A 20433-nucleotide genomic window follows, 5' to 3' on the forward strand; every position below is an offset into this window, starting at 1 on the left:
TGCGCCTAAACCACATGAGCCGTTGCTGCTGTATCTGGCGGCGACGAATCAAGTGGTCAGCGCCGCACTGGTGGCACAGAGGGAGGTTGACGAGGAGGCAGTGGCGACGGCAGAACCAGCGGATGGCAAGCCAAAGATCCCCCCGGCAGGGCCTGGTGCTAGCAAGGCAAGGCCCTCGGCAGAGTCTGATGCCACCAAGGCAGTGCCCGCGCAGTCAAGTGAGGTGGTGCAGAAGAAGAAGATGATGCAGCACCTGGTTTACTTTGTCAGCTCCCTCTTGTAGGGGGCTAGGTCGAGGTACTCCGGTGTGCAGAAATTGCTCTTCGGCCTCCTTATGGCCTTGAGGAAGCTGCGTCATTACTTCCAAGCCCACAAGATCACTGTCGTCACCTGCCTCCCATTGCAACGGATACTGCATAACCCAGATGCGACCGGAAGGATTGTGGAATGGACCCTGGAGTTGTCAAGTTTTGGGTTGAAGTTTGAAAGTACCTCGACAATCCAGAGCAGAGTCCTGGCGGAGTTCATTGCAGAATGGACCTCAACGCCCGACGAAGAAATCCAGGAGACCGCTCTCCCCGGCAAGGAAGCAGACTGCGACTGGATCATGTACTTTGATGGGGCTTTCTCGCTGCAAGGCGCCGGTGCCGGTGTGCTACTTATCGCACCCACCAGAGAGCACCTCAAGTATGTGATCTAGATGCACTTTCCCAGGGAGATGTCCACAAACAACACTGCTGAGTACGAGGGGCTGCTTGCCGGTCTCAGAGTCGCGGCAGACCTCAGGGTGAAGAAGCTCATCGTCAGGGGTGACTCGCAGCTTGTCGTCAGGCAAGTCAACAAGGATTACCAGAGCCCATTGATGGAGGCCTACGTAGATGAAGTGAGGAAGCTGGAGGAGCACTTTGACGGTATCCAAGCAGAGCACGTTCCCCGAGCAGAGAACGACATCACCGATTACCTCTCGAAGCATGCCGCATTCAAGCTACTTGTGGAACCAGGTACCTTTTTGCTCCGGTTAACTCAGCCATCCGCCGAACCATGAATAGGCCAGAACAAGCGGAGGAAGTCAGGTTCCAGCAAGTACTTTCCCGCCGAGCCCCTGGGACTGCCGGCAAGGATGTTGCCGTGCACACTGAGCCCGCCAAAGAGCAACTAGCTCCGGCAGGGCGTCAAGCCCTGGCCGTGGAGACAGCCGCTCCCATGGCAAAAGAGATGCCTTTGGTCCTTGCCGTTGGCCCCAGGCTCCGGCATGGGTGCAACATACCGTCCGATTCCTCCAAACAGGGGAGCTTCCTGAGGAGCAGGAAGAAGCAGAAAAAGTAGCCCGTCGGTCTGCCCTGTGCCAGTTCGTCGATGACGTCCTGTACAGGAGGAGGCCGAACGGTGTGAAATTGAAGTGCATCCCCCGGGAGGAAGGACTGGAGCTGTTGGCGGAGATACATGGAGGCATATGTGGCTCCCACATAGGGTCGAGGGCCCTTGTCGGCAAGGCGTTCCGGTAAGGTTTCTTCTGGCCCACCGCCCTCCAGGATGCGACGACACTAGTAACCAAGTGTGAAGCATGTCAGTTCCATTCAAAGAAGCTTCATCAACCAGCTCAAGCCCTTTAAACAATCCCTCTCTCCTGGCCATTCTCGGTCTGGGGGCTCGACATACTGGGCCCCTTCCCCCGTGCTGTCGGGGGCTTTGAGTACTTGTATGTTGCAATTGACAAGTTCACAAAGTGGCCGGAAGTGGAAGCAGTGAGAAAGGTGACAGCACAGTCAGCCGTCAAGTTCTTCAAGGGACTGGTCTGCCGCTTTGGTGTGCCAAGCAGAATTATCACCGACAACGGCACGCAGTTCACGAGCCACACCTTCATGCAGTACGTTCAAGACCTCGGCAGCAAGGTCTGTTTTGCTTCTGTGGCACACCCCCGGAGCAACGGCCAAGCGGAGAGGGCGAATGCTGAAGTGTTGCGAGGCCTGAGAACGAAGACCTTTGACAGGCTGCACAAGAGCGGAAGGCGCTGGATTGATGAGTTGCCGGCGGTTCCTTGGTTGATCAGGACGACGCCAAATCGAGCCACCGGTCAGACACCCTTTGCCCTAGTATATGGGGCAGAGGCAGTTCTCCCCACGGAACTCATATACGGGTCACCTCGAGTGCTCGCTTATGATGAGCTTGAGCAAGAGCAGTTGCGACAAGATGACGCAATGCTCCTTGAGGAAGATCGTCTTCGGGTGGCTATGAGAGCAGCACGCTACCAGCAAGCCTTGCGCCGCTACCATAGCCGCAAGGTTCATGCCCGAAGCTTTGAGGAAGGCGACCTTGTTCTTCGGCGCGTTCAGTCGGCCAAGAATACCAACAAGTTGACGCCGAAGTGGGAAGGCCCTTATCATGTAATACGAGTCACCAGGCCCAGCGCCGTCCGCCTGGAGACCGAAGATGTTGTCCCGTGAGTAATTCCTGGAACATCGAGCATCTTCGCAAGTTTTACCCATAAGGCGCGGCTTGTCGGGCCCCCCGGCAAGCCACCTTTTGTACAAGCTTTGCCGGCAAGGCATGTAACCCTCTGTACAAAGCCAGGCGCAGACCCTGAGCATAAATAAACGAAGCGCTGGTGCCCTAAGTTATAGCATGCATGCTAGGTTGAGTCTCTTCCTCGGTTAGGGTTGATAGTGCTTAGCGGCGACTACCCCTAGCCTAGAGGTCGGGTGTGCGTCCTTTCTGTTTTCTTTGGTTCGCAGGGCACTTCTACTGAGCCACTTGGGAAAAGGAGAACGAACTGACGCTCCGACCCCGGCAAGGCAAGGCTGCCGGGGGCTGAAGATGTAAGGATCCAACCACGGCGAGCCAAGGTTGCCGGGCGCTGCGGATTCAGATAAGTTTTCCATCCCCCTATTGTATGTTTCTGTATGGAACTGGGACATGTGAAGCCTCGTTTATGTCTTAAAACCACCGTACTCCCTTTTTCCCTGTGCCCGAGAGTTACTTCCTAGGTCGGAATTTGGTAGTAGTTGCGGTGGCGAAGAGATGAACGAAGAGCCTAACTCTAGTTCGCCCCTGCCTCCGCCAAAAGCGCGAGAACAGTCGGCCAAAGAAGAGAAACGGCAAGGCCTGTTGCCGGGCGATAGCATTTATTATGAAAATAACAAGGATTCATCCTTGGCATGGGCCTCGCTCACGCACGAAGAACCCGGCAAGCACCCTTTTTCATTAAAAATGTCCCATACAGGTATAGTTCGTACGGAAAGAAAAACATGAGCAAGGGGGATTACAAGCTTTAAATTTAACAAGGCCCAAAGGCTTACAGATTAAAAAGAGATGAGATGCCGGTGATCCCTTTCTTGTCCCTCTCCTCAGGAGGCAGGTCAAGGAGGCGGAAGGGCAAAAGGGGCGCCTAGGCGAACTACGAGCAGCAGAAAGCACCAAGAGAACACCTCGGTGGCCGCCCACGGATGGGCCGGTGATGACGGTGCTGGGAAAGGAGCTGGAAGATGAGGCGGTAGGTCACCGAACACGCGACAAAGGCGTCGTGTCCGCGTACTCCGAGTTGACGGCCTTGCCGCCCGCCCTCTTCCTCTTCCATAGCCCCCCAACGCCAGCCGCCCAAGGAGACGGCCCCGAGAAGTTCAAGGAGCTGGCCCCTCCCCCGGCAAAACTCCGCCAGAGGAGCGGCCAGGTGCAGATGCTGCTGCTGCCGCACCCGCCCAGGCGCGGGGCGTCCGACGCCTAGTCAGACTCGTCCCCGTCGTATGCCCCATTGTCCTCCTCGTCACTTTCGCTCGAGGAAGAGCTTCCATCGTCGGAATCTCCGTTAGAGGAGCTCTCCACGCAGCACTTCAGGCGAGTTCCAAGATCCCCGAAGACCTTGATGGAGAGCAGGCTGTCCTCCACTAATTTGAAGTAGAGGACGAGCCCCGCCATCAGGCTGTGGATGCGAGCGAACGTCTTCCATCCACGGCGGAGGTACATGACCCGAGGAGCCGGAAAGTTGACGTCGACCCGCGTGCCCCCATTCCCACAGCCCCTCATGTGCAATCTGAGGGTCTGGGGCGGGTCACGCTCCATCTCCCGAGCAAACGGGGCGGGAAGATGAAGACGGCGACGCGGAGGCCGGCACAGCCTGATAAAGAATTCGTGAGGCTGGTCTCCAACATGGCCCTCCATCGGGAAAGGCATCATTGGCGGGGGCGAGGCCGGTGCGCCGCCCCGTCCTCCTCTTCCCCGGGCACCACGACCTCTGCCACGACCTCGCCCACGGCGTCGCCCCCTCCCCCTTCCCCTCGCAGCTGGCTCCGCCACCACGGGCTCAGGAGGAGGAGGGACGCGCTATCGAGCGGCGACCCTCACCGCCACCATTGAGGGACCAGGGTTCCCCTTCTCCATGGCGAACGAGAGGAAGAAGCAGAAGCAGGAGAAGATAGAAGAGTGCGGAGTGCCATCCCCCCTTCCCTCTCCTTATAAAGGGGCGGGGTCGGGGCTCGGCCGCCCCGCTCAGCCAATCCAGCCATCGGGGGCGCAGGGAATCGGGACCGACCCGCTGCCTCAACCAGCGACGGCCCGGTTTCCCGCCTCCACCGCTCGCCACCTGCATGAAGGACGCGTGGCGAGCGTGCAGGGTCGAAAGGATGGGTGCGGCGACCGTTCCCCGCCCCGTGATCAGGGGGGCGTGGACGCCTTAAAGACTGCGACCCGAGTCCATCCAGTAAATGAGTCGCGCCTCCACGCCTCCCTCTTTTTACAGGGAAGGCGCGAGCCGCCTCTTTACCATGATGTGACGCATGCATGCGGGAACCGCCCCACGCATGCTGCCCACGTCACGCGCACCCCTCCACATCGCGCATTCAACACGGGTCGTAGGGAAGCGCAGCAGATGGAAAATTACCGCGGTAAAAACCGCCCCTCCTGCCCGCGCACCGTTTTGGGCCTGGCCCAACAACGTGTCGCGCTTATGTGTGGCCCAGGCCCGGGTGCTCCTGTCGGTGTAAAAAAGAAGGGGTGCACCTTTGTACCCCTTTACCTGTGCACGGACAATCGGAGCCGCGCCCACGGCCGCACCGGGCAGAACAGGGGAGGTAAACCGAGGTAAAACCGAAGCCCAAGACAGCCAGAGCAACGCCAAGGCCGAGATCACAAAAGAGCAGAGAGACGAAGCAGGTTCCCCCGGCAGGACCCTTGCCGGGGCAGCCTCCGCGGCCCCGGCAAGGCCCTTGTCGGGGCGGCTCGTCCAACACCAGCGGAGCGCACCACCCTTGAGCACACGGTCTCCAACACCATCGACCACGTTGGGCTAGGGCTCGGAAGGCACCTCCATGGTGGCATGTAGATCTTTGTGAAGACAAGGAATATTCAAGATCAAATGAGGATTAAAAGACAACGATCCTCGGCAAGATCCTTGCCCAGGGGAGCCACAAGGCCCCCGGCAAGATCCTTGCCGGGGACGACAGCACGCCACGGCGAGGCCCTTGCCGGGCCACCCGGCAAGGCCCTCACCAAGGGCGCCAGCAGGGCCACTTCCAGGCCCGCACCAGCCAAGTCTCCACCGCCGTTCGCATGTAGCTGCCAGCCCAACCAGCTAGGCAGGCACCTGCGTGGCAACATGCAGCTCCCAGGCCAACTCAACAAGCGCCCGCGTGGCGGCATGCAGATCTTCGCGAAGACTTTGCCACCGCGCCACCTCAGCTGCCTGCTTGCCTACATGGCGCCGCATGAATCGCTGGCCAGGGCGCGTGTCGAAGCAAGGAGGAGCGGCGACGAACGGGACGGGCCTCGTTCCCGTCCCCAATAAAGCAAGGGGACACCTAAGCGATGCATTAAATGCGTTTTGTCCTGTAATACAAGCGATAAGCTCGTAGCACTGTATGCCTTTCCACCTACTGTGTGCCACTGTGGCAGCCCCTTTCGACTATAAAAGGAGGCCCATGGCATACTGGAGAAGGATTCGGCTCTTTGGAACGACCTAGCCACCATAGCTAGTTGGAAGGCTCAAGAGCACTCAATACATCCACCAAAGCAGGACTAGGGTTTTACGCATGCCCGCGGCCCGAACTTGGGTAAACGATCCTTGTGCTGATTACTAATCCTGCTCTTCTTGCAACCCTGCGCCCCGGCAACCGTAGTAGGGATTCTTGTGATCCCATAGGTGTCGTTTCCCACCGACAAAGATTCCCACTAGTATATGAAAGTGACAACATAGGAGACTCTCTATCATGAAGATCATGGTGCTACTTTGAAGCACAAGTGTGGTAAAAGGATAGTAGCATTGCCCCTTCTCTCTTTTTCTCTCATTTTTTTTGGCCTTCTCCTTTTTTTTATGGCCTCTTTTTTCTCTCTTTTTTTGTTTGGGCCTTTTTTATGGCCTCTTTTCTTTTTTTTTCGTCCGGAGTCTCATCCCGACTTGTGGGGGAATCATAGTCTCCATCATCCTTTCCTCACTGGGACAATGCTCTAATAATGATGATCATCACACTTTTATTTACTTACAACTCAATACTTAGAACAAAATATGACTCTATATGAATGCCTCCGGCGGTGTACCGGGATGTGCAATGAATCAAGAGTGACATGTATGAAAGAATTATGAATGGTGGCTTTGCCACAAATACGATGTCAACTACATGATCATGCAAAGCAATATGACAATGATGAAACATGTCATAATAAACGGAACGGTGGTAAGTTGCATGGCAATATATCTCGGAATGGTTATGGAAATGCCATAATAGGTAGGTATGGTGGCTGTTTTGAGGAAGGTAATGGTGGGTGTATGATACTGGCGAAAGTTGTGTGGCACAAGAGAGGCTAGCAATGGTGGAAGGGTGAGAGTGCGTATAATCCATGGACTCAACATTAGTCATAATGAACTCACATACTTATTGCAAAAGTCTATTAGTTATCGAAACAAAGTACTATGCGCATGCTCCTAGGGGGATAGATTGGTAGGAAAAGACCATCGCTCGTCCCCGACCGCCACTCATAAGGAGGACAATCAATAAATAAATCATGATCCGACTTCATCACATAACGGTTCACCATACGTGCATGCTATGGGAATCACAAACTTCAACACAAGTATCTCTCAAATTCACAACTACTCTACTAGCATGACTCTAATATCACCATCTTCATATCTCAAAACAATCATAAGGAATCAAGCTTCTCTTAGTATTCAATGCACTTTATATGAAAGTTTTTATTATACCCATCTCGGATGCCTATCATATTAGGACTTTCATAACCAAAGCAAATTACCATGTTGTTCTAGAGACTCTCAAAATAATATAAGTGAAGCATGAGAGATCAACAATTTCTTCAAAATAAAACCACTGCCGTGCTCTAAAAGGATATAAGTGAAGCACTAGAGCAAATGACAAACTACTCCGAAAGATATAAGTGAAGATCAATGAGTAGTTGAACAATTATGTAACTATGTGAAGACTCTCTAACATTTAAGAAATTTAGATCTTGGTATTTTATTCAAACATCAAGCAAAACAAAAGAAAATAAAATGACGCTCCAAGCAAAACACATATCATGTGGTGAATAAAAATATAGCTCCAAGTAAAGTTACCGATGAACAAAGACGAAAGAGGGGATGCCATCTGGGGCATCCCCACGCTTAGGCTCTTGGTTATCCTTGAATATTACCTTGGGGCGCCTTGGGCATCCCCAAGCTTAGGCTCTTGCCACTCCTTATTCCATAGTCCATCGAATCTTTACCCAAAACATGAAAACTTCACAACACAAAACTTAACAGAAAACTCGTAAGCTCCGTTAGTATAAGAAAATAAATCACCACTTAGGTACTGTTGTGAACTCATTCTAAATTCATAATGGTGTAATATCTACTGTATTACAACTTCTCTATGGTTCATACCCTCCGATACTACTCATAGATTCATCAAAATAAGCAAACAACACATAGAAAACAGAATCTGTCAAAAACAGAACAGTCTGTAGTAATCTGTATAATTCGAATACTTCTGTAACTCCAAAAATTCTGAAATAAATTGGTGGACCTGAGTAATTTATCTATTAATCATCTGCAAAAATAATCAACCTAAAATCACTCTCTAGTAAAAAATGGCAGCTAATCTCGTGAGCGCTAAAGTTTCTGTTTTTTACAGCAAGATCGTAAAGACTTCACCCAAGTCTTCCCAAAGGTTCTACTTGGCACAAACAATAATTAAAACATAAAACCACATCTAAACAGAGGCTAGATGAATTATTTATTACTAAATGGGAGCAAAAATCAAAGAACAAAAAAAAAATTGGGTTGCCTCCCAACAAGCGCTATCGTTTAACGCCCCTAGCTAGGCATGATGATTTCAATGATGCTCACATAAAAGATAAGAATTGAAACACAAAGAGAGCATCATGAAGAATATGACTAGCACATTTAAGTCTAACCCACTTCCTATGCATAGGGATTTTTTGCACAAACAATTTATGGGAACAAGAATCAACTATCATAGGAAGGCAAAACAAGCATAACTTCAAAATTTTCAACACATAGAGAGGAAACTTGATATTATTGCAATTCCTACAAGCATATGTTCCTCCCTCATAATAATTTTCAGTAGCATCATGAATGAATTCAACAATATAACCATCACATAAAGCATTCTTTTCATGATCTACTTGCATAGAAATTTTACTACTCTCCACATAAGCAAATGTATTATCATCAATAGTAGTGGGAGCAAACTCAACAAAATAACTATCATGTGAAGCATAATCCAATTGAAAATTAAAATCATGATGACAAGTTTCATGGTTATCTTTATTCTTTATAGCATACGTGTCATCACAATAATCATCATAAATAGGAGGCATGCTTTCATCATAATAAATTTGCTCATCAAAACTTGGGGGACAAAACATATCATCTTCATCAAACATAGCATCCCCAAGCTTGTGGCTTTGCATATCATTAGCATCATGGGTATTCAAAGAATTCATACTAACAACATTGCAATCATGCTCATCATTCAAATATTTAGTGCCAAATATTTTAATGCATTCTTCTTCTAGCACTTGGGCACAATTTTCCTTCCCATCATTTTCCCGAAAGACATTAAAAAGATGAATTATATGAGACACCCTTAATTCCATTTTTTGGAGTTTTCTTTTATAAACTAAACTAGTGATAAAACAAGAAACAAAAATATTCTATTGCAAGATCTAAAGATATACATTCAATCACTCACCTCCTCAGCAACGGCGCTAGAAACTGCTTGATGTCTACTACGCAACCTTCTTCTTGTAGACGTTGTTGGGCCTCCAAGTGCAGAGGTTTGTAGGACAGTAGCAAGTTACCCTCAAGTGGATGACCTAAGGTTTATCAATCCGTGGGAGGCGTAGGATGAAGATGGTCTCTCTCAAGCAACCCTGCAACCAAATAACAAAGAGTCTCTTGTGTCCCCAACACACCCAATACAATGGTAAATTGTATAGGTGCACTAGTTCGGCGAAGAGATGGTGATACAAGTGCAATATGGATGGTAGATATAGGTTTTTGTAAACTGAAAATATAAAAACAGCAAGGTAACTAATGATAAAAGTGAGCGTAAACGGTATTGCAATGCGTTGAAACAAGGCCTAGGGTTCATACTTTCACTAGTGCAAGTTCTCTCAACAATAATAACATAATTGGATCACATAACTATCCCTCAACATGCAACAAAGAGTCACTCCAAAGTCACTAATAGCGGAGAACAAACGAAGAGATTATTGTAGGGTACGAAACCACCTTTAAAGTTATCCTTTCTGATCGATCTATTCAAGAGTCCGTAGTAAAATAACATGAAGCTATTCCTTCCGTCCGATCTATCATAGAGTTCGTACTAGAATAACACCTTAAGACACAAATCAACCAAAACCCTAATGTCACCTAGATACTCCAATGTCACCTCAAGTATCCGTGGGTATGATTATACGATATGCATCACACAATCTCAGATTCATCTATTCAACCAACACAAAGTACTTCAAAGAGTGCCCCAAAGTTTCTACCGAAGAGTCAAGACGAAAACGTGTGCCAACCCCTATGCATAAGTTCACGAGGTCACGGAACCCGCAAGTTGATCACCAAAACATACATCAAGTGAATCACGTGATATCCCATTGTCACCACAGATACGCACATGCAAGACATACATCAAGTGTTCTCAAATCCTTAAAGACTCAATCCAATAAGATAACTTCAAAGGGAAAACTCAATCCGTTACAAGAGAGTAGAGGGGGAGAAACATCATAATATCCAACTATAATAGCAAAGCTCGCGATACATCAAGATTGTGCCAAATCAAGAACACGAGAGAGAGAGAGAGAGAGAGAGAGAGAGAGAGAGAGATTAAACACATAGCTACTGGTACATACCCTCAGCCCCGAGGGTGAACTACTCCCTCCTTGTCATGGAGAGCGCCGGGATGATGAAGATGGCCACCGGTGAGGGATCCCCCCCTCCGACAGGGTGCCGGAACAGGGTCCCGATTGGTTTTTGGTGGCTGCAGAGGCTTGCGGCGGCGGAACTCCCGATCTATTCTGCTCCCCGATGTTTTTAGGGTATATGGATATATATATAGGCAAAAGAAGTTGGTCAGGGGAGCCACGAGGGGCCCACGAGGGTGGGGGCGCGCCCATGGGGCAGGCGCGCCTCCCTGCCTCATGGCCACCTTGAAGCTTCCCTAACGTCTACTCCAAGTCTCCTGGATTGCTTCCATTCCAAAAATAACTCTCCCGAAGGTTTCATTCCGTTTGGACTCCGTTTGATATTCCTTTTCTTCGAAACACTGAAATAGGCAAGAAAACAGCAATTTGGGTTGGGCCTCCGGTTAGTAGGTTAGTCCCAAAAATAATATATAAGTGTTTAGTAAAGCCCATAAACATCCAAAATAGATAATATAATAGCATGGAACAATCAAAAATTATAGATACATTGGAGATGTATCAGGTGCCACCGGAGAAGGCCGGGAAACAGTACTTATAGGCGGAAGGTAGCGTGAAGGTCATCGGAATTCAATGCATAAGCAGGCATGGCTTAGCGCGCCAGCTTGCCGTGGAAAACTAGAGAAACTGAAATTATGACTGTGTCGTCCCATCCCGTCCGTGCTGGGTCGCACGCCGGCATGACGGTCAAACGAGTGCACTCGAATCATCTCCCTCCTTGTCAATAATGATTCCACGGATTTAAAAGGCCCGCAACAATTGAAGCGCATCTTTTTTCGCATCAGTTAGCTGCCTTAATTACAGCCGGCTGCATGCAGGCATTCAGAATCCCTCGCAGCCAGTACGCGGAGCAGCATGCAACGAGTCGCAGCCGAGGGCATTAGTTGATGAATTTTAGCTGGGAGATAAGGCATTTGCGAACGTTTTCGCTGGCAGTTTCTTCAGATTCGCATGGCATTTTATTCAGAGCAGCTTGTCAGTTTCTTTAGAGGTAGGCATTTTTATTCAAAAAACTGCCACTTCGGATCTTGCGTCGCAACTAAAACTACTAGGAGCACATTAGTAGGCTAGCTAGTGATCGATCAGTAACTTGTAAACACTGAGCGAACAGAAATAAGGAACTGTTAATGCATCTCAATGATTCACAGATCATATACAAATATGTAGCTCCAAAAGCAAAGATCAGCCACTTCGGATCTTGCGTCGCAACTAAAACCAACTAGTAAGATTCCCATACATAAGATCAACATGTTAATGCATCTCAATGATTCACAGATCATATACAAATATGTAGCTCCAAAAGCAAAGATCTAGAAAAAACATCTGTTCTTCCTACTAACATGGATGCTTCTCTTGGCCAACATTCAGTACAGACTGAAAGACAAATTTGTTTGTGAAGTCTACAATTCCTCTTGCAAACGTAAGTGGTTTCACCAATAGCTGGAACCATGAGAATGAACCACACATGATGGAGGAACATCCACTGCAATATGATTCGGTATTCTCTCGATCACACGGCGAGACTATTTTCGGAATACAAACTTTAACTTAGGAAAAATGATGCCCATTGTATAATCAGACCAAAGCAATGAAGCATCTAGTGTTGGCCAATAAATAGTACAGTACTACTTTTCTGCAGTCCATGAAGTGACTATCCAATCTTTCTGTGCTATTTTCAAATGGCACTGCATGCAGTGACTATACTATTCTCTTGTGCAGTTCAACCAAAATTACGGTCACTTTGTGTGTTTGCCAAATAGCAACGGGCAGACATCTCTGTCTGCACAAATATCAAGCAGCTAGTAAACATATACCCCACCTTGTATTTTCGGTTTAAACATGTCTCTTCCGCTTAGCATCTGTCATGTTTTGCACTAGACAATTTGATACAGTTATGTTTTGCCCTGGACAATTTCATACTGAATTGATTTGCTGGTTCAGAGCAGAAATTTAGCGCCTATTCTTCATTAGACCAAGGATATCCATATTCACAGTGATGGAAGAGGTGAAATCGATACAACCGAAATTGAGCATCCAATCATTGAATCCTGTCCTGCACCTCCAATGTAGGTCCACCCTGCCAATAAATTCACATGCAAACCACTAGTTACTATCTAATGACAGTACAAAAAGAGTAGCAAGATAGTAGCAAACCATGTACCTTCGTAATGAACAACTCATAGTGCCACCAATTGGATATAAAGGTTTGGAAGAAAACATGCTCCTAATGTTGAACCAGTTGGACTTTTTGTGCAGTTCCACTAAAATCGAGCATCCCTGTTTGCATAGATATTGGAAGTGTGATTACTATAAAAGTGGCACTAGTTGAAGCATAGACTCAGAAATATAAGCATTCCAATTTCTTAATGGGAAAAGGTAGCAAGATTGTTTCTAACCACCTGTTTGAAGGAATAAATAAGGCAACAACGGCCGATGTCAGAAAGGCATATATAGTTCTTTCTGAAAGAATGATCGATTCCTGACCTTTCCTCTTCTTTTAAGCATATTTTGTGCAATTCAACTAAAATAAAATGCCATCACCGCCTTGACAATTCAGTGACACTGTACAAAAGGAAATGACTTAACATTACATCAGGATGTCAGGTATGTAGTCGACAGGCATTAGAGACAAACATACAGACCTTCTCCGATAACATAATGAACATTAATTTTAACAAAGATGTGACTAGCTTTACCGGGATAATTTGAGTGAACTCTACACCCTCTGTTCCTTAATATAAGACGTTTTCACGGTTCAATTTAAAGTACCCAAACGTCTAGTATTTAGAAAAATAGGTAGTAGTTTTCTTGAGCACATATCTGGGAAAGCTTGCCACACTTTATTTATGTCCATACGCTAATGCAACACCATTCGAATACTACAAATATACACTAATCCAGTGGCTAGTGCAATAGTAGAGTAGTTATTTTATTACAGGGTACAGTACAATGGTTTTACCGAACAGATTTCAATAAACTCTAGCACTGGAAGATTTTTATAAGAATTAACAATACAAAATGTAAAGGTAACAAGTTTCAGCATTGGTATACTAGCTGTGCATGAGCATTAAACCAAATACAAAAGTCTGAAGGTAACTAGCATTATTAATTAATGATAGTATAAAAAAATTGCAAACCATGTACCTCCAAGGTAAATATCATTTCGAACTCGGGGGACCTTAAAAATTGCTATCCCAATCTTGATAATCGATCAAACATAAAAACTTGATTGAACGAATCAAGAGAACAGCCGGAGGAGGAGGTGCCCACTCTTGACCTTTCCTCTGGTCTTCATAATTTTTTGTGCAGTTTAACCAAAATAAAATGACATCAGCGCCTTGGCATTTTGGTGACACTGTACAAAAAAATTAACTTATCTCATGAAAGTGAGGTATGTAATCTATAAGCATTAACAGTGCAAAAATCTGAAGGTAGTAACAATTTCATCGTTGGTATACTGGCTGTGCAACAACATTAGAATGCCTTAGCTGAAAAATCTTTAATACATCCACAATCAACAGCTAACCCTGAAATAATCTAGTGACATTAAATGGCATTGCTTAAATTTATCGGCGGCATTAGACTGAGTGCGGCATTAGTTAAATGTGGCATCACTTTAGCAATAGCATTGCTTGACTTGACTGCTGGCATTATACTAACAGCAAAAAAGTGACAATAAGAGCATGGGAGGCCCATTCGAACAGTGAGCGCACCAGTACGATGTACCTCCACGGACGCATAGAGTGGTGAGGGAGGTATGGTTGCCGAGAGCAACAAATATCCAGGCAGCATATGTGGATTATGTCCCATTTTTGTTCTCTTTAGCCACCTTTTTCCTATGTGAGGACAACAAACCGGTCGACCTGGTCATTCTCTATTGTGTCATGCCTTTCTACCCTTCTTCAACCAAGAGACATGAGACTCGTTCCTTAGCTACTGATTTTCCCCTTTTCAACCTAGATGCGGGTTCGATGCCACTCTCTTGAACAGTACAGTCTCCCTTCCTTTCCTTATTCAACCCAGACATGGATTAGTCTGCATGAAGTAGGGTTTCCTTTAATAGTGCAAATTACGGTTTTCGTCTGCGTGACCAGCAGAGCACAGGATAACAAATTGGGAAGATGGTGGAGTGGAAAAAGATCCACATGCAGCGACGTGGCAGATGGGGCAATAGAACAAGGGTATGGTTCGAAAAGAGGTAGCATACCTGAGGGTCGGCGGGAAGTGGCTTCGCTCGTGGTCGTCATCCTCCGCACGCACTACGGCAGCAAGCTTGGGGACGGAGGCCATCCCGCGCGGGCGCTAGGTCTGAGAGGACGGCCTTGTCGTCAGTACGTGACCTCGCTCGCCGACGACGAGTGCGTCAACACTGCACGTCCTTTTCTTCCCCGGCGGATCTATGACCACCGGTGAGGAGGGAGAGAGAGGCCATCTTTTTTAGATCTGGAGAGAGGGTGATAGTATGAGAAGCAAGTGGGCAGCCCTTAGCAAGAAAGCTCTGAAGATCCAGCCTATATATCTTTTTTATACTACTAGTACTAGAGGTGGAGTAGTGGTAGAGTAGTTTATACTACTAGTACTAGTGAGGCAAATAGTACGAGTTAGTCGTGCCTCAAAACTGAACGGCATGCCATTAAAAAAATAAAGTCGAGAAATAATGCGGCACTTCGGGCCAACGCGGCCAGATCGTATTTTGCACGAGAAATTACACACCATGTTTCGTTGACATGTGGTCCCGTTCCAACATGTCAGTGAGACGACGACGAGTCCTTTTGTACAATTTTCGAAAGGACGTGTAGGCTGGGGCGCCTCTTCGTGTAACGTGGCAAACTGGCAACCGTCCACCGACTCTTCGCCTTTCCCTCTCGATTTGGAACTGCTGTCGCACGCTCTTCCTCCCTCCTCCATTTGTCTTCACCCTTCCTTCTGCCATTGTTCGATCGTCTTCTCCATGGAGGGAACAAGCCGGAAACGACCCCGGTATTCTTGCCCCGATTTGAAAGATGACATGGTGGGGGAACTCATTGATCGGTGCGACGTCATCACCTCGGCTAGCATGGCAGGTTCGTTCAAACCATTCTCGACTCAACTAATAACATCATTACAAGGAACCCAAGGGTCCAGGAGCGGTTTGATCTCCCTTATCTTCTTCGCTATAAGACTGTTCGCATGGGCGCGGACGACGGAGGCCTCACCTTATGCAAGTTGATGTCGCTTGATAATGATACGTGTGATGTCAAGATGCCATCGCTTAAGGGTAAGGCCTGGGCTGGCGCAAATGGAGATTGGGTTGTTTATATTGGGTACAATTGCGAGTGGGAACTTGTGAATGTGTACACTCTTCAGCGGATTCCACTTTCAAAAATCTCAGAGTGCCCTGAGGTTGAGCACACAAATGATCTACGTACGTTCAAATACGATCATGGTGGCTGTCGTCTACGGAAGATAGCAATTTGTCGAGTTCCCAACCGCTCTTGGAATTACAAGAACATGAAGTTGTTGCTATCTTCGACAAGCTTGTTGCCGTCGTTACTGATTCCACGGTTCGTCCATGGATATTGCTCAAAAAATCAGTTTCTGTACACGGATGATGAGTACTATGATTCAATTGAATACGAGGATCTTGTGTTTGCTTCCACAACTCGTGGCACTGTTTTTGCATGGGATCCTCGTAGTTTCAGTACGTTTGTCTTCCACCGTAATTATAATTATTTCATCCACATGCATGCGGGTTAGCAAGTTTCCCTTTACTAATTAACCTTCTTCTTGTGTTTCCAAGGTCCTGTGAACATTCCACCACCTATACTTGAAAAAAAATTATAACCAAGGGGGAGATGACGATGGTGATGATCACGATCATGAGGACGAGCAGGACTTATATACTCAGTGGCGGCTGGCAACTAATTTCGATGGATCACCTCTTCTTGTCTATATACAGTGCACTGAGATTGTTACTACTGAGGGAGCACGTGTTGTCTCCCATGGTCGCCCTCTCCGGACCTATTCCAACACTCGTTGCAGGGTATTCGAGATGGATACTAGTGTGCTAGCGCCAACACCTTCTCCCTGGTACAGTATTGATAGTCTTGGAGAGAACTCGCTCTTCCTTAGACTAGGGGTGGGCATAAAAACCGATTAACCGAAGACCGAACCGATGCCGAAACCAAATAAACCGAAATTTCGGTTTTTTGAGCTAGTACAGAAAAATTCGGTTTTCACACATGCTAACCGAACTAATTTTTCTCGGTTCGGTAGTACCCAGGTTAACCGAATAAAAAACCGAGCATACATGAAGGTGTTGAACAAATAGTCAAATCAGCTTGCTCTCCCGCGCCGCCAGAATAAAATATCACGCGCTAGATCAATGCGTGACTGCATGCAACAGAAGCACATGCAACTTTTACTTATCGAGACAAGGAGTGCATGCAGTCAGTCCATCGGGGGTGATATTTTATTGCAAAAAAAATTGCATGCAAGGCCCAAGCAGAGAAGCCGTTGTGGGCTTCTTTTTCTAGTGTGATGAGGCTGTATGGCCGTAATGTGCTTGTACGTGCGTACCTACAGAAACCACGAGGCGCTGCCCGTTGTTGTTTAGTACCACCTCGACCGGCTACACGCAAGCAGTTGGATAGATTGGCTATATAAGAGCGCACGAGGATGGGTGCCAGGCACGCAGCTCAAATTCTTTTGGCATATTCAGTTAATACAGTATAAACCGGATACCAAACCGAAAACTCGGTTAACCAAACTTTCGGTTAGCTATTTTAAGATGCATTTTCGGTTTTCAACTTTGGAAATCGAATTTACTAAAACATAGAACAATAGAAACCGATATTTCGGTTTATACCGAATGCCCAGGCCTACCTTGGACCAAACTATCCACTGATGGTTAAAGGCGATCCAGTTGCTATTGACACAATGTTACTATCATTTATGAGAAGCAAATCTATACCTCGGACATTGCGGTGGTTTCCTACCCTGCTCCTGATATATGCCGCTTCAGCCTGGATGATCAGTCCTGCGTTGCTCTCGATATTGACAATAGCTGGCCCTTCCCAGAGCACCTATGGTTCAAAGCAAGCATTCCCAACGCCAAGGATTGGTTGAGTTGAAGTTCATTTCATTGCTTGTTATTTGTTGTGTGATGAAAACTTTAGTATTTACTAGAATGTTTTGTTGGAAATAATCTATAATCCAACATGTATCATCGTTGTCGTTGTATGTAATGAACGGTACATTTGCAAATGCGTGTCATAGACTCAATTTATGAATGGTTTTCGAGTCACTTCTTGGAGTGTGAGTACCGTAGTATAGCCAGCATCCAGTTAGTATATGAAGTTGCCACATCACATAGAGCCAACCTAATATTGGAGTATGCTAGTCCTCCACCGGCGCGCCGCTTCAAATGGCGGAGGAAGTGAGAGGTCGCGTCACCTTGTGTCCAGATCTGAGATGCCACGTGTACCAGATGAATGACTCCAAGTTCGACCACCGTGATGCTACGTGCGAGCCGAGGAACATTGTTGGAGAGACCCCCCTCATAATTTTCCTACATTGGTCGTTTGATTCATAGGATAGAATGCTATAGGATTTTCCCCCCTATGTAATCATGTTTTAATTGGCAATCTAGCATCCACTCCAACTTTTGTTTCACTTCCTTTGATCCTACGAAGAGAGTACTTGCTCTAAATGATGTGCCGCTGCAAGAGCCGCCTATATTAATTAACCATGCTCTAAAAAGGTGGACCAGCTTTGGCTATAGTAGTACTGTACTAGATTAGTAGGTGACCTTGCGCTTGGCTCTTCTCCTCTTCCGGAAGTCGAACAATAATGATGATACTACAGTAGTACTTCTGGCAATCTGACACCAAATGAACTGCTGCACGTCCAGCGCTTGTAAGCAAAAGTTTCTCCTCGTGCTGCGAGCCACCGCACACGCGTTGGCGAGGGAGAAGGCGTAGTAAGCAAGCTTTTCGTCGTTCTGCGAGTTGATGGGACACATCAAAGTTACGTATTTATTAGTACTCTCTTCAAAAAGGGCCGACCATGTCCATGGCTACCATCCCGTGCTCTCTCATTGAGTACGTGCACTATTCACGTGCCATTGAGGAGAAAAAATATTGCGTAGTACTAGGTGCCATCGAAGTGCACGACTCACTTACGCACTGCATATCTCCATTCTTGCATGACACGCCACCTTGATGCTAGATGTCCTGCGTGTCATGGAGGCATATAGTATGATTTTTAAAATGGAGGCATATAGATGTCCCGCGTGTCGGCAAAAGGATGAACAAAGCTCATATCTTAAACGAAAGAGTGGAAGAATATAGATTTCCGACGACCGAGAAGGAGCAACAAACCTCGGGGTGGAGCGTCTGCACTCATAACATTTTATATTATTCAGCGACAACCAAATCTCTCCACGTTCCTATACCATTCTATAGTATGAGAATAACTTTGAACAACCATTGATTCACTCTATCCAATGGTCATAGTTGGAAAATCCAAACAAAACCAAGCATTGGATCAACTCTTTTAGCACTTAGATTGTTGCCGCCTGCCCACCTAGCCCACCTATATATCCGCTCACGTGTGATGACCACAGAAGCTATCCACTCAGATTGTATGTTAAAAAAAATAAAGGTCGATAACTAATGCGGCACCTCGGGCCAACGCGGCCAGATCGCATTTTGCACGAGAAATTACACATCATGTTTCGTTGACATGTGGTCCCGTTCCAACATGTCAGTGAGACGACGGCGAGTCCTTTTATACAATTTCCGAAAGGACGTGTAGGCCGGGGCGCCTCTTCGTGTACCGTGGCAAACTGACAACCGTCCACCGACTCTTCGGCTTCCCCTCTCGATTTAGAACTGCTGTCGCACGCTCTTCCTCCCTCCTCCATTTGCTTTCACCTTTGCTTCCGTCCCATAATATAAGAGCGTTTTTTACATTAAATATCATTTGGCCGAAATTCCATACATTCAAAACCCATTTTTTTAGAGATATTCTAAACCCATTGCCCCAATAACAACCTGCTGCTTTCACCACTTTATTTCTCTCCTCGTTCAGCAGTCAGCATCTCCGTGTCTCCCTCCCTCCCTCCCTCTCCACCGCCCCCCTAGTCTGACACCGCCAAAATCCCACCGCGCCACGCTGATGGCTTCGCCGCCGACGGGACCCGCGGCGCCGGCGGGCTTGGAGAGCATGGAGGGGCTCGCCCTCGACATCATCATCGCCAAGGCCGGCGCGCGCCCCGCGGCCGCGCTCGCCTGCGCCAGCACGCACCTGCGCGCCGCCGTGGCCGAGGACGCCGTCTGGCGCAGCTTCTGCGCCCGAGACCTCGGCCTCGACGCGCCCCTCGACCCCGAGGACCGCCCGCTCCCCTCCTTCAAGGTCTGGTGCCGCCTTGATCTCCTCCTTCCTTTCCCGTAACTAACCCTTGCCCAAACACAAGAATTAAGAAGCAGTCGATATACGATCTGCCTCTTCGTGATGGAGTTCGTGGCGTGTGGAACTTTGGATGCTTTTCTTACTTGTACTGTTACTGTTGTGAATTCTTTGGTGCGGGTTGTCAGCTTGGCAATGGCGGACCTAGCAGAAGGTTTGGGTGAGGGCGGTCCTACTGTGAATTCAAAGAACTACCGTGTTTTCATTGCAAACGTAAAATAACTTACGGAGTTGCAAATTAGGATTAGAAGTGGGGGCCTTTACCCCTGCTCAGTCCTTCTTGGTGTCTGTATTCTGATCAATGTCTCATTCTTGAATTTCCTGATCTTAGCCCATTAGTTATGACCATCACCAAACAGATGATAAATCAGAAACACATAGTACCAAGCAATTACCTGTGATTTTGTAGATAATTAAGGTTAGGTGTGTCAAAAGTAGAGTGAGGTGTCTCTGTAGAACTAGTTTTTATCATCTCACTGTTTACATAGATAGGACCCTGACTAACTAGTACAAAGGTAAGGGAAATTTTCTAAAATTGGTAGTACT

At 47.4% G+C, this 20433-nt stretch overlaps 1 protein-coding gene across 1 annotated transcript in view; it reads left to right on the top strand.

Moving 5' to 3' along the window:
• The first annotated feature begins 16956 nt into the window (after window positions 1–16956).
• Window positions 16957–20433, top strand: part of LOC123096664 (F-box protein SKIP16) — a 7076-nt gene continuing 3599 nt past the window's right edge. The window contains exons 1-2 of the mRNA XM_044518424.1: window positions 16957–16983; window positions 19441–19833. Of these exons, the coding sequence (XP_044374359.1) occupies window positions 16957–16983; window positions 19441–19833 (420 nt within the window). The remainder of the gene's footprint in view (window positions 16984–19440; window positions 19834–20433) is intronic.

This window comes from Triticum aestivum, chromosome 4D (assembly GCF_018294505.1).
Source record: "Triticum aestivum cultivar Chinese Spring chromosome 4D, IWGSC CS RefSeq v2.1, whole genome shotgun sequence".
In the NCBI taxonomy this organism is placed as follows: domain Eukaryota; kingdom Viridiplantae; phylum Streptophyta; class Magnoliopsida; order Poales; family Poaceae; genus Triticum; species Triticum aestivum.